At 47.2% G+C, this 26878-nt stretch overlaps 1 protein-coding gene across 4 annotated transcripts in view; it reads right to left on the bottom strand.

The window, feature by feature from the left end:
• The window catches only part of ITSN1 (intersectin 1), a 170164-nt gene that overhangs the window by 49650 nt on the left and 93636 nt on the right, over positions 1–26878 (bottom strand). For all 4 annotated transcript variants that reach the window (XM_054578067.1, XM_054578058.1, XM_054578075.1 and 1 more), the window contains 5 exons: positions 18159–18286; positions 15320–15549; positions 13404–13525; positions 4583–4830; positions 2679–2838 (listed from right to left, as the gene is read on the bottom strand). In XM_054578067.1, coding sequence (XP_054434042.1) covers positions 2679–2838; positions 4583–4830; positions 13404–13525; positions 15320–15549; positions 18159–18286 — 888 coding nt within the window. The remainder of the gene's footprint in view (positions 1–2678; positions 2839–4582; positions 4831–13403; positions 13526–15319; positions 15550–18158; positions 18287–26878) is intronic.

Genomic DNA, 26878 nt, shown 5'->3' with positions numbered 1-26878 from the left:
TAGCAAAGGACTGAGAATCAACCGGGAAGGAGGAGATGCAAACACTTAGGGATACCACCAGGCAGAAGAAACACACTAGGCAGGTCCAGCTACTCCCCTTGGGGACAGAGAGGGAAGCTGGAGGGACTCTGCCTGAGGGCAGTAGGACCAGTGTGGAGGTGGGGGGGGGGGGCAGGGCAGGGACAGCCAGGCTTTGAAGGACCCAAAAGGGCTTGACAGCCAGGGCTCCATGGCAGGGCGCCGCAGGCGAGGGCGTGTGCACGGGCCTCAGGGCACTGCCCTGCGTGGGCTGCCGGGGAGGAGCGCAGTCGGGGTGCACGCAGCCTAGTGTCACGGTGGCGGAGTGGGGGAGGGGATGCGGCCGGAAAGGCAGGGTGAGGCATTTAGCATCTTTTAAAACCTGTAACACAGAGCCATTCTAATATCCTAAAACGTCACAAAGAAAACCAGGCCAGCTCTCAGTAGCAAACTACATAAAGGGATGGGAGCAGGACGGTGCCTACGACAGCGCGCTCGCATTCGGCCTGTACTCGCCTGCAAAGGCGTCTTCACGCGGACATTTGGGGCTACGTCTGACACACCGAGGCCTCAGAGGACAGGCCAAACCTGTCCTGCACCCACGTGGGCAACATCCGCACCCTGCTCTGCATGGGCTCTCACGTCCTCAGACCTGCGTCCACGGCAGCTGTGCTCCTTCAGATCCTCGGAACTGAGGGGTTTCTCTGAACTTCCGACACCCCCAGGAGCACCCATGCCTCGCCCCCACTCTCCTCCCTCACACTCGCGGGAGCCTCAACCCCCGCCCCCACCACCAGGGCCCCCAGCTCTGTGCTGCCCAGTCCCCTCGGCCACTTCCATTGCTCTGCTGCAAGGGGGGACCCAGGGGCAGCATTTCAACTGTGTGGGGGGCTCCTTCACAACGTTGCCCCCCGCAAGGCCTGCTGAGGCCCCACCCTGTCCCCTGCCTGTCTTGCTACACGGGTCCGCCCAGTTAACCCGGCAGGGGCCGGGCTGAGCGTGGACTTGGTGAAATCCCAAGTCTGTCACTTACTGATTTTGTGGCCATGGTAATTATTTACTCTCACTTTCCACATCTAAAAAACAGAGATACTTTCTTTAAAAGGTTGTCAGGAAAGTTTAATAAGACTGCCCCAGTGTTGCCATGGCAGCGGTAACCGCAGCCGCAGCAGCCGCCTTTACTGCCTCTATGTCTCGCCCAAACTGGAAGTGTTGCTGGAGAAAGCGAGGCTGTGGGCCACGGCCGGCCACAGGTTCACGCTCGCCTCGACGAGCAACCCCTCCCTCCTTCGCGGAGCTCCTGCGGGCCCTCCAAGGGGCCGCCAGGAGCACGAACCAGACCGGACCTCTTTCCATCCTGCACCTTCCCCAACCTCTCTCCTCCCTCCCTCTCCCAGAACAGAGTCTTGTCTCTTTCTTGTGTTTTAATGTGTTTCCACCTCACACCCATTACAGTCTCCTCCTCTTTATTCATCATTCCACTTTCTCCCCAAATCATCTCGTCTTTAGCCCTCTGCAATCTGGTGTATCCTGCCCTGACCACAACCTTCCGTAACAGGAGCTCCGCCCCCACTTCTGGAAACAGCCCCTCCTCCTGCGCCGAGGCCAGGTGACTGAACAGGCAACGTGCACTCCTTGCACAGCTGGGCCGGATGCAAAGGAAAGCAGCGCCTGTTAGGAACGCCTCCTCTCCTGGCTCAGGGAACGCACACGCGCCACTATTCCCATCTTCCCTACCTCTTCTCTCCTCTGACAACCTCCACGTATTCTCAGGTCTGATCCATGTTCCAGACAGGACGCCCCGGATGTCCCACTTTCACCCTCTGGTGAACACATCTAACACCTAACTCCTCCCTCCAACTGGGAACCAGTCTCATGTTCTGCCGTCCTTGTTTCTCTCTCGAAGGTCGACCTGTTTCTCAGGCGCAGGCCCCATCCTTCCCCTGGCTCCCAAGGGTGCTGCCACTCCTTCCTCTTTGACTGCCGCGCTGCCCCGACATCCTCCTGGACACGGAAGCCTGCCCAGAGCCCACGTGCGACCTGCGGCTCCCCGACCAGAAACTGCCCCTGACCCCCACGTGCCTGATGGACGGCCATCTGCTCGTTTGGTGTGACTGTTCACAGGAATTTCATTCCTGTATCTTTTCTGCAGTATGGAAAGGAAGAAATACTCAGAAACGCCACCCTTGCTCTTTCCGCGCTCACTCTTCCTCAACAGGGCGCGCCAGAGCTTCCATTAGCCGGCCACCAGCCTGGTTTCCGATAAACGCTCAACGGCCTAGCCCGGGGACTCACCAGGATTTTCCCTGAACACACTCTCATTTCTGGCCCTCAAGCCTTGCCTCGTGGCATCTGCCGTCTGGTGTGCCACCCTCTCCACTTCCTAGTAAAATCTTGCCCATTGTTCGAGATGCAGTACAAATGCCACTTCCTCAACGACGCTTCCCTGATCCAGCCCGGCAGGAGAGGTTCACCCCCCCTCAATGCCCCCAACACAGGCGAGGCTCCTTAAAAGCGACTGGGAAGGTGAGGACTGGCCGCCAGCTGGCCTAGATGCGCTTAAGGAGGTTCACTTCTAAGTGACACCATCCACAAGCACCGGCTCAGTCTGTCGGCGCCCAACAGCGGCCAGGCCCCGCACCCCCGGCGACTGCTTTTACCTGGCCTAAAACCGGGGACGGGGAGGAGCCGGTGGCCGTGGCTGGAGTGAAAGCCGACCTCTGCCTTAACTGGCCGGCACTTGGCACGGTGAGTGAGGGCTGGGCCGCCCAGGCGTCCCAGTGGTCTGTTTCCGGTTTCTCGTTCACGCTGGTGGGCCACCTGGAAGGACAAGCATGCCCCCGTGAGCAGCAGGTACTTCCAACGCACCAGTTTTCCCCGCAGTAAACACAAACCCAGGCCATGGGTGGGACCCCTAAAGTTCAAGAACAAGGACGGGGGAACACTGGACGTGGTGGGAGTTTGAGCTTCGCATGCTAGCACCAACCCTCCGGCAAACGGCAGCGGTTTTCGGAACCCTGGTTCCCTCACTGAGAAAATGAGAACATTATTCTGTCACTGAGGTTGGTTGAGAGAGTCACATGAAATACGGGATAGGAAAATACTTTGTAACGCTAACGCACCAGAGAAACATTCTCACCTGGTTATTACTGTCATTTGTAACAATAGCTAAATCAGCAAAAATAGACCCGAAGAGCCAAAACAGGCCAGGCTGGCCGCTGGCCCCTCTCCGCACCGCCCTGTCCTGCCCACCCGACAGCATGCGCTCAGCTCAGGCCCGCCCCCGAGTTGTCCCAGGTCACCAGGAGTTTACTTATATAAATTTGTGATTTTAAATATGCATCTGTGTGAGTGCAGGTCTATATGCGGTTTACTTTTTTACATCTTTATAAGACATAAACAGTGGAAAATCAAGGTATTTCCTTTGCTGGACTACGCATCCTGATCTGGGCATGAAAAATGCTATGCCGCGAAGTTGAGTAGGAGACTGCGCAGCACACACTTGTGAGGAAGAGTCACACTGGCTGGATCCGCAGCAAAACAAAACACGGTATTTGTCTTCTATTTCAGCCTGCGCCTTAGTTTAAAAAGTCAGCACTCCTCAGTCACCGTCAAGAAAGGGAGTTTCAACTTGGACTCATGCCAGTGGAAGGCGACTCTTTAGCAGAGATCACACCGGGCAGACTTAGTTTAGCCCTCTCGGCGTCTCCTATGACGGTCTAAGTGGGAGCCCTTGCTATTCCTCACACGCTTCCCTGCACTGCCTCCTGCCCTTGGCCATCACGCCCCCTTTTCCCCCTTTCTGAGCTGTCTGATCTTTCTCCAGCATTTGACTCCTTGTCTTCAATTTGCTTCTTCTGAACGATGGCGAGAGGCGAGACTTAAAAAAAATCTGAAACACTAGTCCAGACCACTTGTGCTGGTGTAGAATGTTTTTGGACAACTGTACCTCTTGACCAACGTCCCGTGACTGAGCGTGTGGACAGTGAGTGGTTCAGCTGTCTTTCCACCCTCCGCCTATACCTGGTTTTTAATGCCATTTCCTGATGACCAAGGGCAAAGTACCAACGGCACCCATGGGCAAGAGCACACTCCTCTTCCCTCTCAGTCCACTGATCTGTACGAGATGCATGAAGAGGAAAGCTTTAAACCAAAGAGCTTTCTCTCCTACTCAGAACCACATGACTGAAGTCAATTTCTGTTTCTGTCCCGCCATGGAGTGCTATTCACATGCAAGACCTGACTGAATATTTGCTGACTGACATGGATGTCAGAGCGACCAGGAAACTATTTCTCCACCCCTGCCACAAGGAAAGACACAGACAGTGACTGAGAGGAACAAGAGAAAGGCCTTAGTCTGCGGCAGGGCAAACGCCCGCCGAGCAAGGGCGTACTAAAAAACCCAGTTCGAAGCCCGGGACGCGCCCCCTGCCAGCAGACCGAGGAGAGCGGAGAGGAGAGCCGGCCAGCTTCTTTACGCGAGGCACAGCCCCACACACAACACTGAGGGAAGAAAGGCCGAGTGGGGACTTCAAGTCCTCAGCAACGGCGCGGCTGCACGTACGTGGAGCTGAAGTCGGCCCAATTGTTGGGGGTCGCGGAGGGCTCAGCAGAGGTCACTGCCGGAGGCGCAGGGGTCTCCCTCACAGCCACCTTGGGTGCGGGCGTGGAGGCCGGGTCTGTCACTGGTTTGACTGGAGCAGGAACCTCGTTTTCTGGGATCTTCTCTGCGTAGTTTGCAGGAAACCACCCCGTCTTTCCTTTCAATTCTCCTCCTAGCCATCCCGGTTCTCCAGTCTGGCTCTCGTCCACCTGCAGGAGAGTCACAGGGTCCCATTTACATGGGCTGAACACGTCAGGGCACCCAACACTCTACAGAACGAGGCCGCGAGCCCCAATAGACTGACCCCCGGCACAGGCGGCTCTGCACCGGACTCTCAGACCGGAGTCTGGAAAGTGGTCTCTAAACCATGGCTCTGAACAAACAGGATGTGCTCTAATTCCAGTTCTTACCCCTGTGCTTGTTTCAGCCTTTGTTCCCTCTTTCTAACAATGGCAGTCCAGAGACAGTGCCTGCTACCCTAAGGCCCCAGCTGACACTGTTAGCGCTATTTTGAACTGGAAAGGGACCCAATACACCTCATCACGCAGGAAGCCAAGCAATTACTACAAATAATTTGACTTGGGTTGATTATGTAGAGTTGAAAGTGAAGGGTACAATCAATATAAATTTAGTACTCTAAAATCTCCAATAGCTAACGAGTCATTCGGTGTATGGACAAGAAAGATAAAAAAACACAGCCTCACACGGTTCCCACGGCAAACAAACTGCCGTGTTCAGCCCTTTAAAAGCTCCACACATACGTGATGAGAAAATGAAGGGAATAATTAGTTATGGCAACAGTTTTTATTAATGTCCCAGTTTTCTTTTGTACAAATTTAATTTAATGGTCATGAAGAACACACAAGAACACAGAATTCTGCTGTTTAAAAGTTTAAGAGGCGATTTATTACACCTAGTGCTTCTAATGTTTGCACTGTATTTCAATTCTGACTCAAAAGGATTCTTCAGAATCAGCAGAGTGTCTACTATTTCATGAGCAACTGAAGGAGGAGTTTGGAGGACAACTACATTCACTATTAGAAAATTATGTTGATTATTCTAAGTCAAAATAAGGGTCTATCAGAGACCTTACCTTATTTGAATCCCTTAATATACTACTGCCTATGGAGTTAAAACATTTAACACTTAACTGGACATTAACGTTACTTTTTAGAAGTCACAGAAATGAGTAGGTAGGGTCTTAACAATGATTTGGGAAAAACTGGTAAAAATATACCAGTTTTCTAACCTATTCAAATATTCAATAAGCAACCAAATAAACAAACTAAGAATAAAAAAACTGGTCAACAGGGTTCTGGTTGACGTGCCTGGAGCCGGAGCCGGAGCCGGAACCGAACATCTCTCTGTATTCCACAGAGTGAGCGACAGGGTGTAAGATTCACTCACTCACTTGCATTAAAAAGGTCCTGGGATGGGGGGGGGGGGCGGGGGGAGAGTGGAACACTCAGCTTACTACTTAATTCTGTGCGTTCCTTACAAAATACGCAGCATGGAGGGGACACGTGCCTGCCGCCCCGCCTCAGGGAACCTTTTTGTCACAGGTGAAAGCGATGTTTAAAGCCAAGAATTTTCCAAACGGGGGTTCCCGCTTCGGAGCGCGCTCCTCCTCCGAGGCGCCGGCTCTGCCTTGCGGCTGTTAGTCTCGCTACCACGGCATCAGCTGGGAAGACACTGGCCCCTTTCCATCCCACGCCCCCGCACTGCGCTGTTCTTTCCATTTTCTGGGCAGCCCCAACTGTTTCTCTAGATGAGAATTTTAGATGACATTTTTTCTACTTGGATCTTACTATATTTATTTTTTTATAAACTTTTTTAAAAAAATTTTCTTTTTAAAGAGAGGGAAAGGGAAGGAGGGAAACACTGATCAGCTGCCTCTCGCACGCCCCGACTGGGGACCTGGCCACAACGCAGGAATGTGCCCTGACTGGGAGTCAAACCAGGAACCTTTCGGTTTGCAGGCCAGCCTACAGCCCACTGAACCACACCAGCCTGGGCTACTAGGATCTTATTTTATACTAAACTGAAATGGCTACATGCCGTTCCTTCCTCGTTTGTATTTACCAGTGATATCATGACACACTTTAACCTTGCAGCTGCTTTCTTTGCCCTGGTAACAGCTGTTTTTAAACCAACTTGTGCCAGGTCCTCCCCAACTTCTCAAGAGGTTAAACAGTCAAGCTCTGGCCCCTCCATTCATTCTGTGACAAAGGTGAGGCCAGGCGGGGGTGACTCAGGGGCCGCAGCCACTCGGTAACAGCGTCCAGACAGCAAAGCGCGAGGATCAGGGCAGCCCAGCGGTCAGCCTGCCCCGACTGAACGCCAGGTCTACAACTTACCCCTGGTTGACGTGGGGCAAGTGTAGCGTCCTGCTGTCTCGGCCTGCCAACTGAGAAGTGTGGCAAGCAGGGCACCTGTCCATATGGCCACTGGCCGGCTGCTGAGTATGCAGAGCGCTGCGCAGCACATGACAAGTGCTGAAGCCACTCCCCTGCTGCCTAGGCGCTCCGCACTGCGGCCCTCTCCTCCGCGCCTCCATCTGTCCTGCAAGCCTGGCCTCCCTGGCCCTCGCCGCAGGCTACTGCCTCTGGGTTCGCCTCAGCCTCCCTAACGCCTTCGGCTGCGGGGCAACCCCTGCTCGCGGCCTGTCTGCCACTCCTCCCGGTCTGCACGACCTGGACTTCTGGGGATGCCCGCTGCCTGACCGCACCCTATGGTCCCCTGGATACGGGGTTTTTTGTGGTCAACAGGCTTCCGGCTGACCTGTCTAAAGCTGGATCTGAAGCCCTAGGAATGCTGCTCTGTGGGGGGGTCTAGCTCCCAGGCTGGTGCACTGACCACACCAGCCACACCCTGCGTGACAGAAGGCACCTGCCCCCTGAAAAATGCTGTGACCACTTAGGAAGATGAAGGTTGCCGGCGACCAGTGCAGGCAAGAGCTTGCCCCTCCCTTCAAGGCATTTCACTTTTAACCAAGAAATTCGCTGGTCACTTCTGACCAAACAAGACTCTCAGTCAGTTTGATTTGTTCTTAAAGGATCCACTAATTTTTATGAATAATTACATTTTCATTTTAAGGTTCAGAAAATAAAAATTCACTCTTCACATTAAATTAACCAGTTAGAGAAGGCAAAAAGGTTCTCACATGAAAATGAGAAACATTTTTTCCAGGATTTGGAGAACATTACCCAAAATGCCCATCTAATTGTGGAAAGCCATTACGTACGATCAGGACAGAACAAGAGAGTGAGGCGTCGAACGCCCTTGTAACGAACGCAGTGGCCACAATGTGGGCTTTGACATACGAGCTCAAAGAGCAGGTTCATCGACTGGTGGCTTCAGATCAGAGGGATTCAAAAGGTCAACAGTGCTGGTCTTGACACAGCTCCATTGAACCCGCCCCACCGCGCCGCCCCCGAGTGCATGGGGTTGCTGGAGCAGGAGACCATCCAAGCGGGGCACACAGACCCTAGAGGTACCGACACGTCTGGGGAGATGCTGCAGATCTGGAAAGTGCAGGCCGCTGTGCACTGCACGCTGGAGGGTACGGGGCCGACAGTCCGAAGCACACGGGAGCTATTGGGTTCAAGTGCTCATGGCTGAAGCCCAGGAACGTTATGTCTCTCTTCTCAATGTTTATATGCTTCATAGCTGCCTTCTTCATTAGGTAGGTAGCATTAGTATTTCTACAACCACTGACTTTGTCGCCGGAGAGGGGAAGAGAGATCCCCCTCTCCTCACAAGCATGACAAAGGCCAGGGAGAGCAGACAGGTTTAAAGTGCAGAGGGACTCAGACCAGCTCATGTGCCGGCCTGCGCTGAGGAGCTGGGTGCAGCACGCGGTTCGTGCGTTTGCCAGGTGGAAATAGAGGGCTTCCTTCAAACCTCTTGGGCAAGGACACTGAATTGTTTCTAAAGCGGTAACCTGGAGGTTGGCAAATGTTCCCTCTGTCACACTGCTCAGCTCTGCCGTCACAGCACAAAAGCAGCTGAAGGCACCATGCACGCAAGCGGGCCTGGCCGAGCGTCCGCAGAACCGCACTATACAACAGGCACTGCGCGGGTCCGGCCCGGCCTGGAATCACAGGGGCGGACTGGGCCCCCCAAACAGCCACAGTACCATGACTAAATAGTACCGAACCAGCTGCGCTCAGATGGCAAGCCTATGGAAATCTAAGGAAAGCAGAAAGAAAAGGTATGTTTAAAAAAAAAAAAAATTCTCCATCAAGAGAAGAAAAGGAAAACTGGGTTTAAACTGCTAAGAGAGCAACGCAAAGTTCGAAGATGGACACTTCCCAGAATGACTTGGCCTGCTGCCCGCTGACAACTGCTGGAGAAGTTTCCTTTTTTGGATGTTTTAAGAAGAGGGTATTTTCCAGAAGTAATTTAGGACCAGTCCTGACAAGGAAGAGAGATTAGGTTTTATCAGCAGTGAGATCGGTGAGATCTGGAAACCAAGCCTCTCCAGAATTGCCTGGAGAGGGTGCTAAGCCTGTGTGGGCTGGACGTTCCTCTGGGGAGGGGCCTTGGAGAGGTTCTTCTGAGGCTCCCAGAGCAGTTCTGATGAACCTGGTGCTGCTCCACCTAAACCTGCTGAGTAACATGATCAGCCTGTGCTCAGACGAACTTCAACAAAGCAGCAATGAGCACAGGTCTTCTAAGTGCTTATGCTCTTCCAGCACATTACACACGCCAAGTTTGACTTATCCGATCTATTCGCCCTCCCAAAGGGGGACCTCCAGATTAGAAGACAAGCCGTAGGTTTTCAAAGTACCGAAGCCTTAGCCGTCAAGGTAAAGCTCAACTATGACGCTTCCACTCAGAGGGCTGAGCCCAGCGCTTCACCCTGACTCCTGTTCCCCTTCGAAATGCCAGGCAGAGCTGGTGGGCGCTCACTGAAGAGCTTCACCACCCGCCGGCTTTCCCGTGTGCTTCTCCCCAGTTTGCTAAAAGGATTTTAAACCTGAATGGCGGACATCATCTTCTACTTCTTCGTATTATTAGCATTTAGAACAGGGCTGTATATATCACTTTAAATTTTGTGAACCACAAAAAAATATATTTTGGGAGAAAATGGGGCTGATAATCAAGTTTTTTAAGAAGCAAAATATTTTTCTAAAGCCCTCTCCAAGACCACCTACATTAAAAAAGGAAACACTGTTAGACTTCTAACATCTAACAGGTATAGTTGGCTACTTTTAAAAGATTTTTAAGCAACCTGAGAATCTCATGATTACTGTGCCCATAAAGGGAGAGAACAGCTGATTTATTTAACCAAGAGAGGTTGACAGTAATATTCTAATTACATATTTTTTAAGGATTTTTTAAAATCCTCTCCTGAGGTTATGTTTATTGATTTGAGACAGAGAGGAAGGAAGATAGAGAGGAACATCGATCAGTTGCCTCCCATACACACCTCGACCAGGGACAGAACCTGCAACCTTTTGATGGATGGATGATACTCCAATCAGCTAAGCCACCAACCAGGACTGATCTAACTACATACTTTTCATCTTCATGTTTATTAACTGCAAACTTCATGAAATAAAAAAATTGTCACTATAACATGTCAATTTCCTTTTTTTTTTTTTTTTGCACAGATTGTTAAACTCACAGCAGAAACACAGTTGAACGTCATTTGGGGGGGTCACGTTACATTTTGTAAGAAAAGATGGAGACACCGCTCCTGTCCCTCCACGCCAGTGAATGACGCCCAGCAGTGTGCACCGCACCTCCTCCCAGATCGGTGTGTCTGGAGCAAGGCAGGCGCCGCTCTGGTCCCGGGTAGATGCCTCTGCTAGGCTTGTCAAAGTTGGGTTTATGCTTTAGTGTTTTATTAAAAATTACCAGTGCTGATATATTTGTAAATATGAACATATTATATAAGTACATAAGATTAAACAAGAAAGCTCTCTCCTCTACTGCCCAGTGGTAACCACTGTTAACAGTTTAATGTCTATATTTCATGACTATTATCTACACATACATAAACATTCATGTATACACACAGTTTTTTATATAACCAAAACTCAGCTGTATTCTCTATATTGCTTCTGCTTTTTGTTTTTTGTATTTTTGTTTTTTTACTGGAGAACTTATTTGTGTATGAGATGCAGGTCATTTTTCTGAGCATCTCCATTATCTCCATTATATTTCTTGTTCAGCCATACTGTGATTCACTTAACCCGCCCTCCGCGGAGCAGTAACACCGGGTTGGCCCTTCTTTGTTTTTACCAACAATGCTGTGAGCAACGAACATCCATGCAAGCATATATTTAGGCATATGACAAAGAGCAGCCTAGAGGAGGGATAATACAGAATGTCTGAGAATCTGACACTTGAATAAGTATTGCCAAATGACTTAGTCAATTCATACGACCACACTGACACTGTTTACGGTGTCCACTTTCCTATACTCTTGACAAAGTTGGATAGTATCAAACTTTTCAACTTGCTCAGCTGAGAGAGAAAAATGATACCTCATTTTTTTAACTTGCATTTTCCTCATCACCAATGAAATGAAACATCTTTGCATTTGTTTTTAAAGTTATTTGCTTTTCTTCATCTGTAACTGTCTCTTCATATCCTCCACCAACTTTTCTAAATTGTGGGCTGCTTTCACATAAACTTTTTGGAATCTTTATATAATACAGATTAACCTTTTGACTCTTACATATTTTGTAATATACACATTTTAATTTTTTATATAACTGACTGGTTTTGTCATTTATGGTTTTAGCTTACAAAGGCATCTCTTAGCCAGATAATTATTCTAATATTCATGTTTAAAAATATTTTTAGAATTGTATCTTTTATGTTTAACCTCCTTGAACTTATTTTTGCCTGTTATTTGGCCTGAGCTGGAGACTTGACTGAGCTGGTAATTGCCCAACGCAGAGCCTGCAGGGCAGTTCTGACGCGGCACCTCGCTAAGGGAGCCTCGGACACGGACCTGCTCCCTTTCTCCCTTCCTTTCTTTTTTAAGCACAACACACTACACACACTCAAAACATTTGTTCTACCATGACAACACCCAAAGAGATGCGCACTTACACGGAATTAAAGCGACTGAAAAGAACAAAACATTCACTAGGATGCAGACTCCTGACAGTAACAGAACACTTACCCATTCCCCTTTAACCTCCACCAGGAAAGCAAAGGTTTGAAAGCAAGGCAAAACAGATGTTTAATGAGGTGTTTTATTCTTACAGCATATCTAAACTCTATTCATCTAGTCAAGCTGGTGGTTAAATAGCCAATTTAAGGAAAAGGACTCAATAACATTGTAAAAAAATTATGTTTCAAAAAATCTGCAATACTTTCTTATTAAAATACAAAACTGTTAACACTTCCTTATTGTAACATTTCTAACATGACCTTATCTCAAGGAGAGATTAATTTTCTGCACCTTGTGTCGCAACAAAACCCAATTTCAAAAACATGAGGGTTTTTTTTTTTTAACAGTGTAATAAGCCAACTTTGTAACGAGGTCCTATCTGATGTCACATAGAGCATTCCTAACTTTTAGACTCCTGCTACTGCTTGGTGCTTATACAATTTACAATCGACGCACTGGAACAGGCACAGCATCTCAGGCTTGAGGCAGTGTGTGTGTGTCAGGCCATCGCAGGAGGCGGGGGTGGGGGAGAAGCTGCAACCCCGGCCCCTGGCATCGCTATTCAGGTGCTGAGAGGGGCCCACTCCCCAGGGAAGCCGGCTCTTTCCACCCAGGAGCGAGGTTGGCACCCAGCGCATTCGGGCACTCAAAACTGTTTGCTGAAAAGACTGGAATATATTTGAAGGTATACTCGATACTGAAGTTTCAATAAGATTCTGGATCTTTGGCCTTGACTCTGTTATTTCCAGCCCATAATTAGGGAAAAAATGATCACACACACACACACACAAAAAGGAAAAAGGGATTGACTTCTCTGTTCTTTATATTTTGGGCCATTAAAGACCATATGTTCTACACAGAGACCCGATGTACACATGCAAAACGCATGAGTAATAGTACAACACCCTGCTATACTTCAAAGACATGGAGTTCTGGTATGGGAAACACGTTTGTCTTGATTCTTCATTTGCCTGCCTCTTTTAAAATGTCAACCCATTCCCATCCTTTTTGTTTTTTAAATGCTAAGAGTAATGCAAAGTCGAGCCACTTCTAAGCCTCTTATTCTTAAATTGATAACTAGATGAACAACTAATTTTTTAGAGAATAATTGAGATCAACCATATTGCTTTATTCTTTCTTAAACTGATCCTTATAGTTTTAGTTATAATCATATGATTACATTTAATTAAGAAAGCAGCCTAACTGTATTTAATTCATTACTTTTCACACAATTCAAAGGGAAAAAAAAGATGCTTATGACCTAAAGACACAGAAGTTATCATTGGCAATTATGAAAATAACACTAGAGTATATTGCATTTAAAACTATTTCTTAAAGACTACTCATCGTATGTAAGTAGTAATCTCAACTCTGAAATGACCAGATCGTTACACATTTAAAAACATGCTAACGCTGTGGTGCATATTTTCCTCCACGGCTCTATTTCAAAGTGATGTCAGTAAATTTTTAAATGTCTTCTTTCAATGTACTAGAAAAGTCAGAAGAATGAACCTATACTTCAAAGGTCCAGATGCTGGATTCCTGGATTTCACTTTCTCTGACAATTTCACAATTGTCTAATAAAGTCTACACAAAGGACAATGCTAATCATGAACAGAAACCACACGTCCCCAGAGCCGCTCTTACCATGACTATGTCCCCTGGCTGGATCGTGATCTCATCGTGACTTCTGGACTCAAAGGGATACAGTGCTCGGTAATACACCACCTTTACATTCTCCTGCGCAGAAATTGTGAGAGGGCCTTTTTCTGTTCACAAAAAAAGGGAGGGGGCAGAAATGGAAAAAAATAAGACACTACACAGAACACAAATGCGTGACAAGCCAAACAGCAGACAGACATCTCTCTGCCACCCACCTCGACACCTGGACAGCCCCTCCGTTCCGGGGACTGCTGGCACACGTCCTGAATGCCAGAGGGAGCTGAATCCGATGTCAGCACCTCAGACCCACCAGAGTGCTAGTGAAGCCTCTGAACAAAGGCCACCCCACTGCCAAGTGCGCGAGGCTGAGGCCCCGGCACAGCGCATGTGGAAGCACGAGGGCACCGCCCTGCACGGTGGGGCCGGCACCATGGAGCAGTTCAGGTGGGACCCAAAGCTAGGAGAGCCAACCAGAAGCTCTGTCTGGGAGAGGGCAAAGGAGCAAACTTTCCATGTTAAAAGACATGGAACCGTTGACGGTTTAGGCCCTGAATGCAGTCCTATAAAACCCAAGAGCTGATTTCACCGAGAGGAGCCGTTGCCGATAATCCCTGGTGAAGTAAGGGGAGGAGCCTAAGGAAAGGTCCTAGATGAAAATAACTTAGACTTTAAATGAGATAAAACTTTAAAAGCTATCTATGCATGTGAGCAGAGGATAGTGCGGATTTTGTTTAATAATAACTAATCACGGCCACCTAGGCTGCTTTACCCACGCACTGTGACACACACCTACTCTCTCTGCAAGCACAGAGGGAAGATGCTATCTCCCTGTGGTCTGGAAACCCAATGACGTGCAAAATTTCCCACTGACTAAAGGAAAAATTCCTTATACGGAGGAGGAAACAGAAGGAACTTAGACTAATTGCCTAAGAAATCACAGAAAAATGATTTTCATATTAAAACAGTATGAAAACACCTGTTTGTCTCTGTACAGCCCTGCAGTCTCGTGTGGATGTGACAACTCTTCCAGGACCGCGTGCACTGTAAAGCGGGGGGCGGGGGCGGGGGCGGGGACTGGGTGCAGATCCAACTCGGAACCCTCACTCCCACCCCTTCCCGCTGGGCCAACAGGAAACCAGCTTTTACAGAACAGCGTGTTTCTGTCTTTTCTTTCTGTTTACCAGTAAAAAGCACGCTGATGATCAAACAAACAAAATCGGTGGAATTTACTATACAAAGAAAGAGGCGATCACTTTGTTCAGCTGAGTAGTATCTGCAAAGCAGTACAACCACACGAGAATTTTAAAATTACTTCCTAGTTCACACCTCATATTGGGGATGTTTTCTAGCAATTTCAAAGTTTTCCATTTATCATTACTTCACGAGGAAACGTAGGATCAAAGGGCAAAACACAGTCACACTCTTCAAAAGGTGAAGAACGGTTTTATGCAGGGCAAACTGCAGACAGTGAATGTCATGTCAGCACAGGCAAGTGGAAAAGGTACCACTTCCTGCTCCTACAATAGCCCGGAAATCCCAGAGAAAATAACTGGAGAGCTGGAGAGGCAGCAGGCAAGGTTGTGGCCTCTGCGGGGACCCGGGTGTCGGGACGGAACCCGGGTGTCGGGATGGGGCCTGGTAATGAAACTTACGCACGGTCGTCCGCACAAGGACTGCTGAGGCCGGTGTAACGGCAGCCACGGGTTGGCATGGTGGTGGCAGAATTAGAAAGAGCTGAATAACCCTACAGAATGAACAGCTGCACTGTCCCAAAGCAGCAGCCTGACACTGTCGCCTCTGTTCATATAGCTTAGGAGAGGGTCTGATGGGATAGGGAAATCTCTCGGAAGGATGTGAGAGGGAAGATGACTTATTTTCTAGAACCTTTTGGCCCCTAATACCTGCGGTGGACCAGGGGGCGTGCACAGCTGGCTTAGCTGGTTCTTGGTGCTGCGGGAAAAGCCGGCCCAGCTTGTCCTGCGCTTCCTGTTTGCCTCTGTCCTCGCCGTCCTTCTTTCTGGCACCCTCTTCCCTTTTGAGTTTCTCCTCCTCGTGGGGTTTCCTCGGCCGCTGATGCTCATCGTCCTGCTGCGCATGCTCATGGCACGGCTTGTCCCTCTCCTGAGCCCGCCTGTCAACAACATGCTTAGTTACAGCAGGGAAGCAGCCCCCAGCCAGCACAAAAGCAGCCGCATCCAGTCGACGGGATGCCGTGGACCTCCAGACGCAGCGCTCTGGATCAGTGACGCAGAGACGCTCAGGCCCCCGTTCTGAGTGAGGTGAAACCATGTAACTTAGAGAAACACGGAAAGAGCACTTCTGATGGAGCTTATCAGCTGATTAGAATGGCATCAAAAATACTTCTCGATTTTAAAGCTGGTATATAACTGCAGAAGAACAAAGCCACAGCACACGCGGGCGTGTGGCGTCCACGGAGAGAAAGGACCCCCCACACTGGGAGTGGCACGACGGCCCAGCAAGCCCACGGGCAACGGGGTCACGAAGGGCACGCCACCTTAACCGCACACCCGGAGCTCCCCAGCCTGAGGCTGAGATCGGCAGACCCTCTGGAGCCCCTGAGGTGGTGGCCACCCATCACTAGGCGATGATTCCCAAATAGTTCACTGAATCTGACCATTTTCTGTTTGTTTTTCAAAGCAGCTGACACAAAGAAATCACCGCAATTAAATGCAGGCCTTGAAAACTATGAAGTCCTCAGCCTGAAACTCATAGGAAAAGACTGGGAATGATTTTTCTCTTGTTTCATAAAATTTCCCAAAATCAGAAAATACTTTAAATCCACCCTTTGTTTATTTTTAAAGAGAGAGGTGAAGGGGAGGGAGAAAGAGAGGGAGACGAACATCGATGTGCGCGAGAAACACCGGCTGGTTGCCTCTCCCATGAGCCCGTCTAGGGACGTGGCCTGCAACCCGGGCCTGTGCCCTGACCGGGAATAACACCAGTGACCTTTCGGTTTGCAGGGCGAAGCCCAACCCCCCGAGCCGCCCTGGTCAGGGCTAAATGCACCCTTTCAATGAAACTTACAGGCATTAATAAATGACGTTAATAACACACATTCATTAACTACCGTTGCCCTCACACCAGGTAGGTGGGTCCTACTACGACCGTCGTGTTGTGCAGATGAAGAACAAGAGGCAGAGATGCTAAATGACTGTCCCAAGTTCCACAGCCACCCCCGCCGGGGGTTCATCCCAGGCAGCCCGGCCTGAGCCCACACCCGGACCTGCTGCTGTGACACGGCCCCTGCACAAAGGGGGCCTCCCAGAATCGGAAAGCCCCCAACGGAACACAACACAAGCAAATAAAACTTTCATTCTCCATTTTAAAAATGTTACATTTACAAGAATAAAACAAATTGCATTTATTTCTACTCTGTATGAATTGGAAAATTTAGTGCAGTCGAATTCTTTTTAACAAAAATCCACAATAAAATTTGCTTTAACATTTTCTTCTACTAAGGTCAGTCGCCACTTACAGGGTAGAGCCATGTAATTTCTAAAGTTATATTTCGGATACTATTCATCACAGAACTGGGAGCAGGAAATTCAGCCTTTTCGCAGAGCGCTGTGCGGCGCTGACCCCCACCCTGCAGAGAGCGGGAGTCCGCAGTGCGTGCTGACTGCGCTATATAAACTCCGGCGGTCAGAAGAGGGTCGGTTCACCCGCACATCCACCAGATGAATGAATCCTTGGTGCATAACCCTAACCCTACCCCAGGGAACCTACAAAACGGTCCTTTCAATTGGTCTGGGACCCTACCCACCTACCCACTGGCCTGAAAAAAAGCAAAAAAACAAACAACCACCCCAAAGCACCAGACTCAAAATGCTACATAGACCCACTATTAAAAACATGTACCACGTTGGGCAGGTTAACAGAGCTCAGCCCGCTGAAGTTGGTGACTTGCCTAAACTACCTGCTGCTTCATCATTTTAGTCTAATTTCAGTAATCAGATTTTACAATTTACACTATATCATTGGGATATTCAGTCATTTTTGTTTCTTAGTGTCTAATTTATTTTTATTTATTTTTAATTTAATCTTTATTGTACTTTTTCTATTACCATTTAGTCCCCTTATATCTCCCTCCCCACTTAGTGTCTAAAATTATTAATAGAAATTTAAAAAGCAAATATCCAATGACAAAACATCAGACACACCAGAAGTTTAAAAATATCTAAAATCTATTGCAGACAGTTACAAATAAAAGCCACAAACACAAATATTCAAACAAAAACAAACAAAACCGAGCCTGTATCCCAAGCAGCAGCAGCAAACAGTCTGCTTTTGCTCTCAAGGTTCACTTGCAGTGGAAGGCGGAAGGAAGAGCGGGGGTCAGTCCCCCTGGGGAAGCCCCATGCGGCAGGACCCCCCCCCCCCCCCCCCCCCCCCCGCCAGCACTACAGCGGCCAGTGCTATTAAAAGGCTGTGAACTGGAAGAGTATTTTGGTCATTGGCATGCAAATAAGCACACCCAGTGCCCCGATTTCCTCAGATAATCCCACTTAGCTACACAGCAGTGACTCAGGAGAGCTCTGGGAACCAACCAACATCTTCAGGGTCGCTCACGTGTGCACTGATTCACAAACGCGTGTTTGCGCAGACACGCGTGCCGGGGCTGAGCTCCTTCCGTGGCGGAAGGCCCTTGGAGCAGCCGGGCGAAGAAGAGTGAACACTCGTGGTCCTCCCAGCCACTCCACAAGCCACTGCAAGACTCACCTTTGGGCTTCCTCCTTTTGTTTTTCTAACTCAATGATCCTTCGCTCCTGCTCTTTCTGTTTCAGTCGTTCAGCCTCGATGGACTTCTGTTTCTGGAACTGCTGCTTATTGTGTATTTCTCTCAGTTCCTATAAATAATCAAGAAACAGGTGATGCACGAGGTGTCAGGCACTGCCACAGTCTGCCTGCAAGCAGGCGACATGTCACAGAGGAAAAGCATAGACACTTACGAGATGACATTCCAGATTTGAAAAACGTTTACTGACATGCAAACACGACCGATCTTCCAGAGCCCATCAAGACCCCACTGCAGTGAGCCACCCTCAGGGCGCTGCTTTCCGTGAGGGCCAGTGAAGGGCATTAGACGCTACACCGCTCCAGACTCAGCAATAATAATGGGACTTGAATGGTGTGGAAGACACCGTGATGATCATGAAGAAAATGCTGAGATCGCTCTGGTAATGAATCAACCCCAGGCTCTACTGGCTGTGAAAACACAGACACCTCCGCACAAACCATCTCCACTGAGACTGCACCCTCCTCGGCTGCGCTGCCTTCCAACGGGGGGATGTGGCTCCGTCCGCAGCCTGCTGTCCACCGCCCCGCCCCTCCCCCGTCTGCTTTTCTCACTAAAGCCGCGCAAGGAGCTATCGGTGGCCCCGGACTAACCCAGCCGTCAGGTGGGCAGTCAGATGGGGTTTCATGATCACCACCTCGGATTCCATTTCCCTATTAGGTTTTGGTACCACGAACAGCAGGGATTTCCTTCACAGGCTACTGAAAATATAGTGCATTTTATGGTATGTCAAATATTCAAGTCAGAATTAAAAATATGAAGAACAAAGAAGTGCCAGTTAAAGGGAAATCCTCGGATTCCGCAGGAATCCAACGGTCCCTATCAAGTTCAGTCCCTGGAAGGGACCGCTCTGTGTCAGCAACAACCCCATGAGCCGAAGTGCCCAGCAGAGTCAAAGCAGGTCTGCAGCTGGCTGCCTGGTCTGGCTAGTGAGGGCCATCCCACCCCGGGCTCTGCACGGAGATGTAAGAACCAGGGCCTGCCGTGTACGCCTTCCCCTTGCTCACTGGCAAGTCCCCGCGGGTAGGTTTCTTCCTGCTTTAAGTGCCGACCTTTAGATTCAGAGGTTGAACCACAAGGGTAGAGAAAGTATCTGCAGAAGATCAGTGTTAAAATGCACGGAGGCCTCGAGGATAGCCCTGAGCGTCAGACTAGCCTTTTCCTACTTGCTGGTGTCCTCACGGCAGAGTCCGCATGCCAGGAGTGACTTGGAGCGGTCCTCAAAGGGTCCATGAGACACAGGAGGAGGTTTGACTGGCGATCAGGAGACACGGGGAAAGGGTGCTGGGAGACAGGGGCTGGAGGGAGGGGGCGCCAGAGCGGGCACAGGAAGGGGCCGTGGCGGGCGAGCCTGCGGGTGAGACAGGGAGTGGCCAGGCGGGAAGGAGCAGGAAGAGGCCACTTTGCAAGGCACCAATCGGCGAACAGTCCCCTATGGCAGTAGCCCTGGGCACATGACTTCCGAATTATGAAGGGTACCTTGCCTGGCCCAGGAGTGTGGCTAGGGACGGCGCGCGGAGGGCCGAGAAGGGAGACTTGGAGGCGATGGGGAAGCCTCACTCTGACGGTTAAAGTTCTGAGAGGAAAGCCAACTGCAGGAAAGAGAACTCCTCCGCTCGGTCTTCCTCACCGCCTCACCACGAGGCGGAAACCTTGAATGTGCTCCAACATTCAGCAGTATTGCTTTGCACAAGAATTTGGAATCAAGCATAAACAGTATTCTCTAATAACATCAATTAAAAATGCAATTAATATTCTGAATCTGGTATTTCAGAAAGACCAGCCTGGCCAGTCCCTGTTGCTGGCACAATCTGCTCCCTTGGCTCGGCTCACAAACATCTCTAGGTGAAAAGAAAAACCGGCACAGTGACGTGACGCCAGCGCCGGCGTCCTGAGAGGGCCGCAGCCAGCGCCCGCGCAGACCCGCGCCGGCGCCCCCACTGCTCTCCCCCACCCCGGCACCCGCCCTCCAAAAGGAAGGGGGAGGAGTGACGGGGAGATCCCCTCCCTCTCCTGCTTTACAACTTCGTCTTCAACTGTAAAAAATTCTTAAATGGAAAGAACAATTTTGAGAAATAGACTGCGATGAGAAGGTAGTGGGCTGGGAACAAGGCTGAGCGAGAGCGGTTGATCTGCTGGTTTTCCTTCAGCTTTAAGATCTGTGAAATTCTTAGGCAATGTTTCACCAGAAAAAAGTTTATTCTTTATTTCAGTGCCTCTTTTACTTGGTGGTTTATTCTTACTGCAGGAATAAACCAAAAAGGTATAAGCAGTAAGGCAAAGTAACTCTGAGCTGAGATTCAATACAAAGGAGTAGGAAATGACAAGGAAAGGAATAACATTTTAGTCTGATGTTCAGGAACCTAATTATGTATTTAAAATGAAAAGTCACATTATCCAGGAAACACGCACTTGCCATTTAGGATGGACACCGGCCAAGCTGGACCCCGCCCCAGGAAGACCATGGGCACAGCTGCAGATTTTCCATTTTATCGAAGAATTACAGTGTACCCTTCCTTCCTATCCTGGTCTCCAGCAACTGGATGCTGACCTACAGATCAGTAATTATGATACAGTCAAGACATTTGGAAATAAAGCTAGTAATGTATGAGGAGACACTACAAATGAAGCGCACACCCTGACCAGTGGGGCTCAGTTGGTTGGGCATGATCCGCAAAGCAAAAGGTCGCTGGTTCAATTCCCAGTCAGGGCACATGCCTCAGCTGCAGGTTAGGTTCACAGACAGGACACGTATGAGAAGCAATCAATCAATATTTCTCCCTCACATCGATGTTTCTCTTTCTCACTCCCTTCCCCTCTCTCTAAAAATACATAAACAAAATGAAAAGCAGTAAGAAGTGAATTTAAAGAATCTACAGAAAAAAACATCATGCCAATGAGATAGTTTAAAAAACAATTTTACAAATGGCCAGTACAGGAAGGATTACAGGACAGCATTACCGGACATGCTGAGCCCCCTTCGAAGCTGTCTCTGCAAGTCGCAGCTTCAGTGCCTCGAAGGAGCTGCAGCTCGCAGGAGCCACCCAAGAACAGACGTCAAGTATGGGAACAGGAGGCTCGGGCACCTTGTGACCAAGATCTAAAACCGCGAAATTTTCCGGTCATTCTCTTCACCCACTCTGCTGGGACGCACCATCAGCGCAACAAGGTGTTGCGAAGAGGCAGGCATTCTTTGGTCTGCCTCTTTTCTTGGACTTCAGAGTTTAAGATGGCATGACCCAAAATATGCAGGAAATTTATAATTCTTAAGTTGATAACTTTTTAAGAAAGTTGAACTTACAAGAAAGCAACCTACAGAATGAAGGTGTACGTACTGAAAACTAGTTAAGGACTTGCTTTCCCATGCCTGGCCAGGAACTCAAGTACAATGACAGTCATTTTAAAATGCCCTTTTATTTCTTTCAGAGAAACATTTTTAAGGTGACAAATGAATCTGGAGTCATTGAATTCTTTATTTAGGAAACGAAAGACCGATTGGGAGAAGTAGCTCAGAAAAACTTCACACAAATTCTATCAACTTCTCCTGGTGGTCAACCTCATTCAAGTGATCCTGAGAATTCTATTAAATCTTGTCACAGTTATTTTTCTGTGACAACTAAAATAAAAATAAACCTAATAAGAAATTAGGAAGAATCAAAACTCAGTATCTCACTTCCTAAAACTACCTTACGTTTGTCTAAAATCAGTTAACACTAAAACAACTTATGTCATGGCTGGATATTTCTCTAATGAGATAGTACTGAGTGTACAATTTCGTTGACTTTTCTTCTATGATTTCTATTCAAGGGTAGGATATGTTTTACACTAGATATGGTATGTAATAACAATATTATCTCCTAATAAAATATAATACCTTAAGGAAAAAAGAAATTATTAAACGTGCATTCAAGAAGCTTTAGCTACATGTTACAAAAATATGAGAAAAGTAAAACTCCTATAAAATGTGTAGTATATATAAATTAAATAAGAGTTTTATCACCAATAATATCTGCAGAATGGTAAGATACAGCAGTTTCTTAACTAGGGTCCGTGAATTAGCTTTGGGTCCACAAACGCTACTAAACTGCATACAAAATGGGGCGCATGAGCATTTTTCTGGCAGAGAAGCCTTTGATTCTCAAAGGGGGCCTTCGATCAAACTCAGATTATGAACCACAGTAAGAAAATGATTGGCAAATAAAGATTCTGTCTCGTGTTAAGATAAATGAAAAGCAGCTCGCTTTTAACTTTATTCCATCAACCAAAGAGGAAGAGTCACTTACTTCCCCTAAGGAATTAAGACATTATCACCATAAAACACCTTTGGCCACCCATGGCACAAAGCCCAAGTATTTCTAAAGCAATACGCTCGACAAGTTAAACATCAGGAAGACGCCCCGAGAGCACGGCTCCCTTTCACGTTTCCTGAAGCCAGTCGTTCCACGGTTTGGCAAGGAGCACAGAATCACTTGATTTAAAAGCGGTTTCTGCTTCATTTGGTTTTAGAGACACTAGCCAATACATATGTTATGTGAAGTGATGTTTCTTGAAATATAAAGCAGCATCCACCTGAACGATAAGATCCCTTTTCATAAACATTAATTTGCATAAATGCTTGTAAAGAGAGAAAAAAATTAGCAATAAGGGGTCTATAAAAGAGCAGCAGTTAATGGAAATTTATTGCTAATTTGGCCATGTAACTCTGCTTCAGGTTTTTGCTTCAGGCTGTCTCAGGAAAGAGAGACAAAAACAAATGCATCTTCATTACTTGAAATTCATGAACGTAATGCTACAAATCAAAATAAGGAACATGTTTTATACTTATAATAATCTTCTATAGTGTTGATATTAAATTGACCTCATAGAAAATCAATCTAGGTACCAGCATCAGAAACATCAGGTGATGTTTTATCTAAACCTAATACCTACAGAGACACGGTTTTATATAAATGAACAACACTTACTTCTCACCCAGGGCTATTATGGAGCACACAATATCAGAATTTTTAAAAGGCCTTTTGAGTCTTAAATTATGGTAACTTATCCCAATTAACTGGCTGTAAAACAAGTTAAAGCTATTTTTAAAAGCCAATCACAAAGCCCAATGAGGACAGGGGAACTTGTACCTGTGTGGAAAAGTCTGAAAAATAACTAAGTATTTCAAAACATAGAAACTGTACCAAAATGAAGGTAAGCTGATATTCCATTTATCACAAAATTATAAAGTTTATTCATTCTTGATACATTAAAAGTAGGAGTACAAAAAACATATTGATCAGTTATTTAAATCCTGAGAAGCAGGATACTAATATTTAAAGAAATGTTTAAATGTTACTTCTAAATCTGAAGTCAACAGTCACCCAAAGAGAAGCCCAGCTCCCCACGACACAGGCTCCAGGCTCCAGGCGGGCCAGGGCACGGCACGACGCACCGCGGGCGGGGGCGGGGGCGGGGGCGAGGCGAGGCCAGGAAGCAGGTGGGCAGAAAGGGAAGGGAGCTCAAAAATCCTACCCTCTCGGCAACAGGAAGAGCTAATTGAGAATCTTCTCTCATGTCTCCCTTATATTCCCAGAAAGAGAAAACTGACTATTTTGTCCTGAAAAATCTGAGTTTTCCCAAAATGTCTTAGCTTTATTCACAGGGCAGTACCCCATCATTTTCGATGCACGTCATTCTGAAGGATACAACTGTCAGAGGCTTGGCTAGCCTGCTGGTATGGCACAGAATCTAACATGTAACATCTGCTAGCTATTTGGAGTCTTGGGAGTGTCCTAATTATTTTTCTACCTTCAAGGAATCTGTGTAGTTTCCACACTCACAAGTACAGTGAGTGAGAGAGAATTTTATGACTTCTGTGCAGAAGAGGTCTTTTCAAAAATGATCACACAGGTAAAAATAAAATTTAATCTTGAAATAATAAAGACAGTAAACCATGAAACAGCCAAACACAATCCTACTGATAAGAGAAAGCGACGCCGTCGTTAGAATTCACACCACGACTTCTCTGGCCGCCTCTGCGCGTCTTCTTTCTGGGTCTTTTCCTTTCCTTCATTGTTTCCCTTTGCATGCATTTCCCCCCGACTTCTATTCTGTTCCGCAGTTCTTTCTCCAGCTCTTTTCTTTTCCCTCTGGTTGCTAAACATTTTGCCTTTCCTGCCTTCACAAAGAATGAGCCTGCCATGAAAGCGGGCGTCTGAAACCCAGAGCGTACAAGCCTTCGTTAAGCCAAGAACCTTCGTCACTGTAAGTGGAATTCTCATTTCCACAATTCAGTTCCTAGGAGTGCTTACTAGGACATACATAATTATAGGCAGAGCTTTTGTTTCTGATAGCTTCTTGTGTCTAATTTAAGAAGCCTGGATTTCCCAAGTATACTAAGGAATGTGATTCTTAATTCTGAATTTGTCCTAAGTATTCAATTTTGCTAAGAAACAAAATACGGTCCACTTCTGCAACAGTATACTGACAGTGATACTCTTTCCCATACGATGGAAACATGCATATGGACACAAATAATCACTGAGTGGTCCCCTTCAAATTTCCGTAGTCAAGTGGTGAATTCAATGACCTACAATGCTTGTTAGAAAGAGAAGACTACAGTACACAGATTACCCAGCTTATAATTAGGAACTTCTACCATCACACATATGATTTGTCAAGAGAAAAAATTTACTCATATGTGATGATTAGTAATAACTAATCATTATTAACTTTTACAAAGAAAGCTTAGCACGCAGTGGTCAGTGCTGTCTTAGACACTGAGCACTCATCTGTGAGGGGGAAACTGAGGCACAGAGGTAGAGATGGTTCATCGTTCTCAGCCTGAGAAGGCTGCGCACTGTCTGCGCAGGGCACAGGGGCCTTTAGAAAGAAGTCTCCGCGGAAGGCGCAGCCCAGGGTAACGGCCAGGCCCTGCAGCGCTGTGTCCTCCCTGGCTGCGGCCCAGAAGAAAAAAGGCTCGGCTGCCAACCCCATCCCCATAGGGGTGGCCCAGCACAGTGACTGGGAAGGTACCAGCGACGACTCAGCTTTTCAGCATGAAACACAACAGCTAGTCTCTACATGATCGATCCTCTTTATTTGGCACCCATTCCAATGAAGCCTTGAAAGCTATAAGCTATACTTTATGCTGCTGCTCTACACAGTAAAGATATTAAAATACAGAATGTTAGGCTACCAGTGCTAAGCAAAATGGTTACAGAAACTAGGAACATTGCCAAGGGCAAGGTGAAGTAAGGTGCTACTGCCCAAAAGCCCAGGTAATGTTACTTGACACCTGGAGAACCATAATTTTAGAGCGGTAGCTGAGCGCTGCGTGTACAAAAAACGAGTCTCAAAACGCCTCTGTGCTGTTCAGACACACAGATTCTCCAAAATATGTTGACAGTTTTGATTTTCCTGTAAAATTACGTAAAAAGAGAGTCACAGATAATCAATAATTTTAAACTGATGTTTCTAAACATATGAGAAGACCACTGATTTTGTAGCATGATAAAATATTTGTTGCATATAGAATATATTTTAAAAGCAGAAAATTATGGTAAACAAATTTGATACACTGAACTAAAACTACTTTAAGAGGTATTCATTCATGCAAATAATAATTACTAACAAAATCAATTATTCTGGTTTAATCACTGGTTGATTATTTCACTTGATCATCAAAAGCTAAAATTTACTGTGCATACAAAATTGCAGCATAAATACAAAAGTTGTCAATCAAGGGGTTTTTAGCACAAGAGCCTCAGAATCTGAGGGTGCTATCATTTCTCCCCTTCTCCTCTGTCCTTCCCTTTTCTAGATACATACAAAAGCAGAGTTTATTTGCTACAGTAAGACCCCTGTTTCCTCTCTCAATTAATTTCTTTTGTATTTATTTATTTTTTAGAGAGAGGGGAAAGGATGGAGAAAGAGAGGGAGAGAAACATCAATGTGCAATTGCCTCTCACATTCCCCCAAAGCGGGGACCCAGCCCGCAGCCCAGGGGAGCGCCCCGACTGGGAATCGGACCGGCAACCCTGTGGTTCGGAAGCCAGTAGTGAACCAAACCGCTACACCAGCCAGGGCCTTTCTCAAGTAATTCTTGATTTGGGGTGATAAATTAGAAAAACGAAGACACGGATATCTTGGAATATAAAAATAGCACATTTGTAAGTTAAATGTCTACTGACATTTAGCACAAAAAATAGCCTTTTCTGAAAGGAAAGAATGAGCCCTAAATTTCTCTGAGATCAGACAGAAACGTGATGGTCCTGAATCTGGACCCAATTAGCAACAATTGACTATAACTGTAAATATGCTTTATGTTTTTAATATGTTGCTACCTATATGAAACAAATACCTATTAACCTAACTACAAAGTAATTTTCTCCTTTTTAAGAAATGACTTGAGAGTTTCCATGACTGGCTACCAACCTTTGGCGAGGGGGCAGGAGTGTAGTTCTTCCTGAAGAAAAAGAGAGAGACCTCAAAAGAAGAAAGAAAGGTATCTGGTAGAAAGAACTAAATCAGATTCTGTGTGTTTTTATTTTAAAAGGAGAAAAATGACAAAATGTTCTGGACATGACTTTGTGCATCAAACTAAGGAAATGGCTTATTGCAAATAGTTTTGTATCAAAGACACACAGGAATTGGTTTTTGCTAA

The sequence above is a fragment of the Pteronotus mesoamericanus genome, unplaced genomic scaffold (assembly GCF_021234165.1).
Source record: "Pteronotus mesoamericanus isolate MK-2021 breed Mesoamerican mustached bat unplaced genomic scaffold, CSHL_Meso_final contig_116, whole genome shotgun sequence".
Taxonomy (NCBI): domain Eukaryota; kingdom Metazoa; phylum Chordata; class Mammalia; order Chiroptera; family Mormoopidae; genus Pteronotus; species Pteronotus mesoamericanus.
The sequence above is the reverse complement of the archived record's forward strand: the minus strand, read 5'-3'. Positions and strand labels throughout refer to the sequence as shown.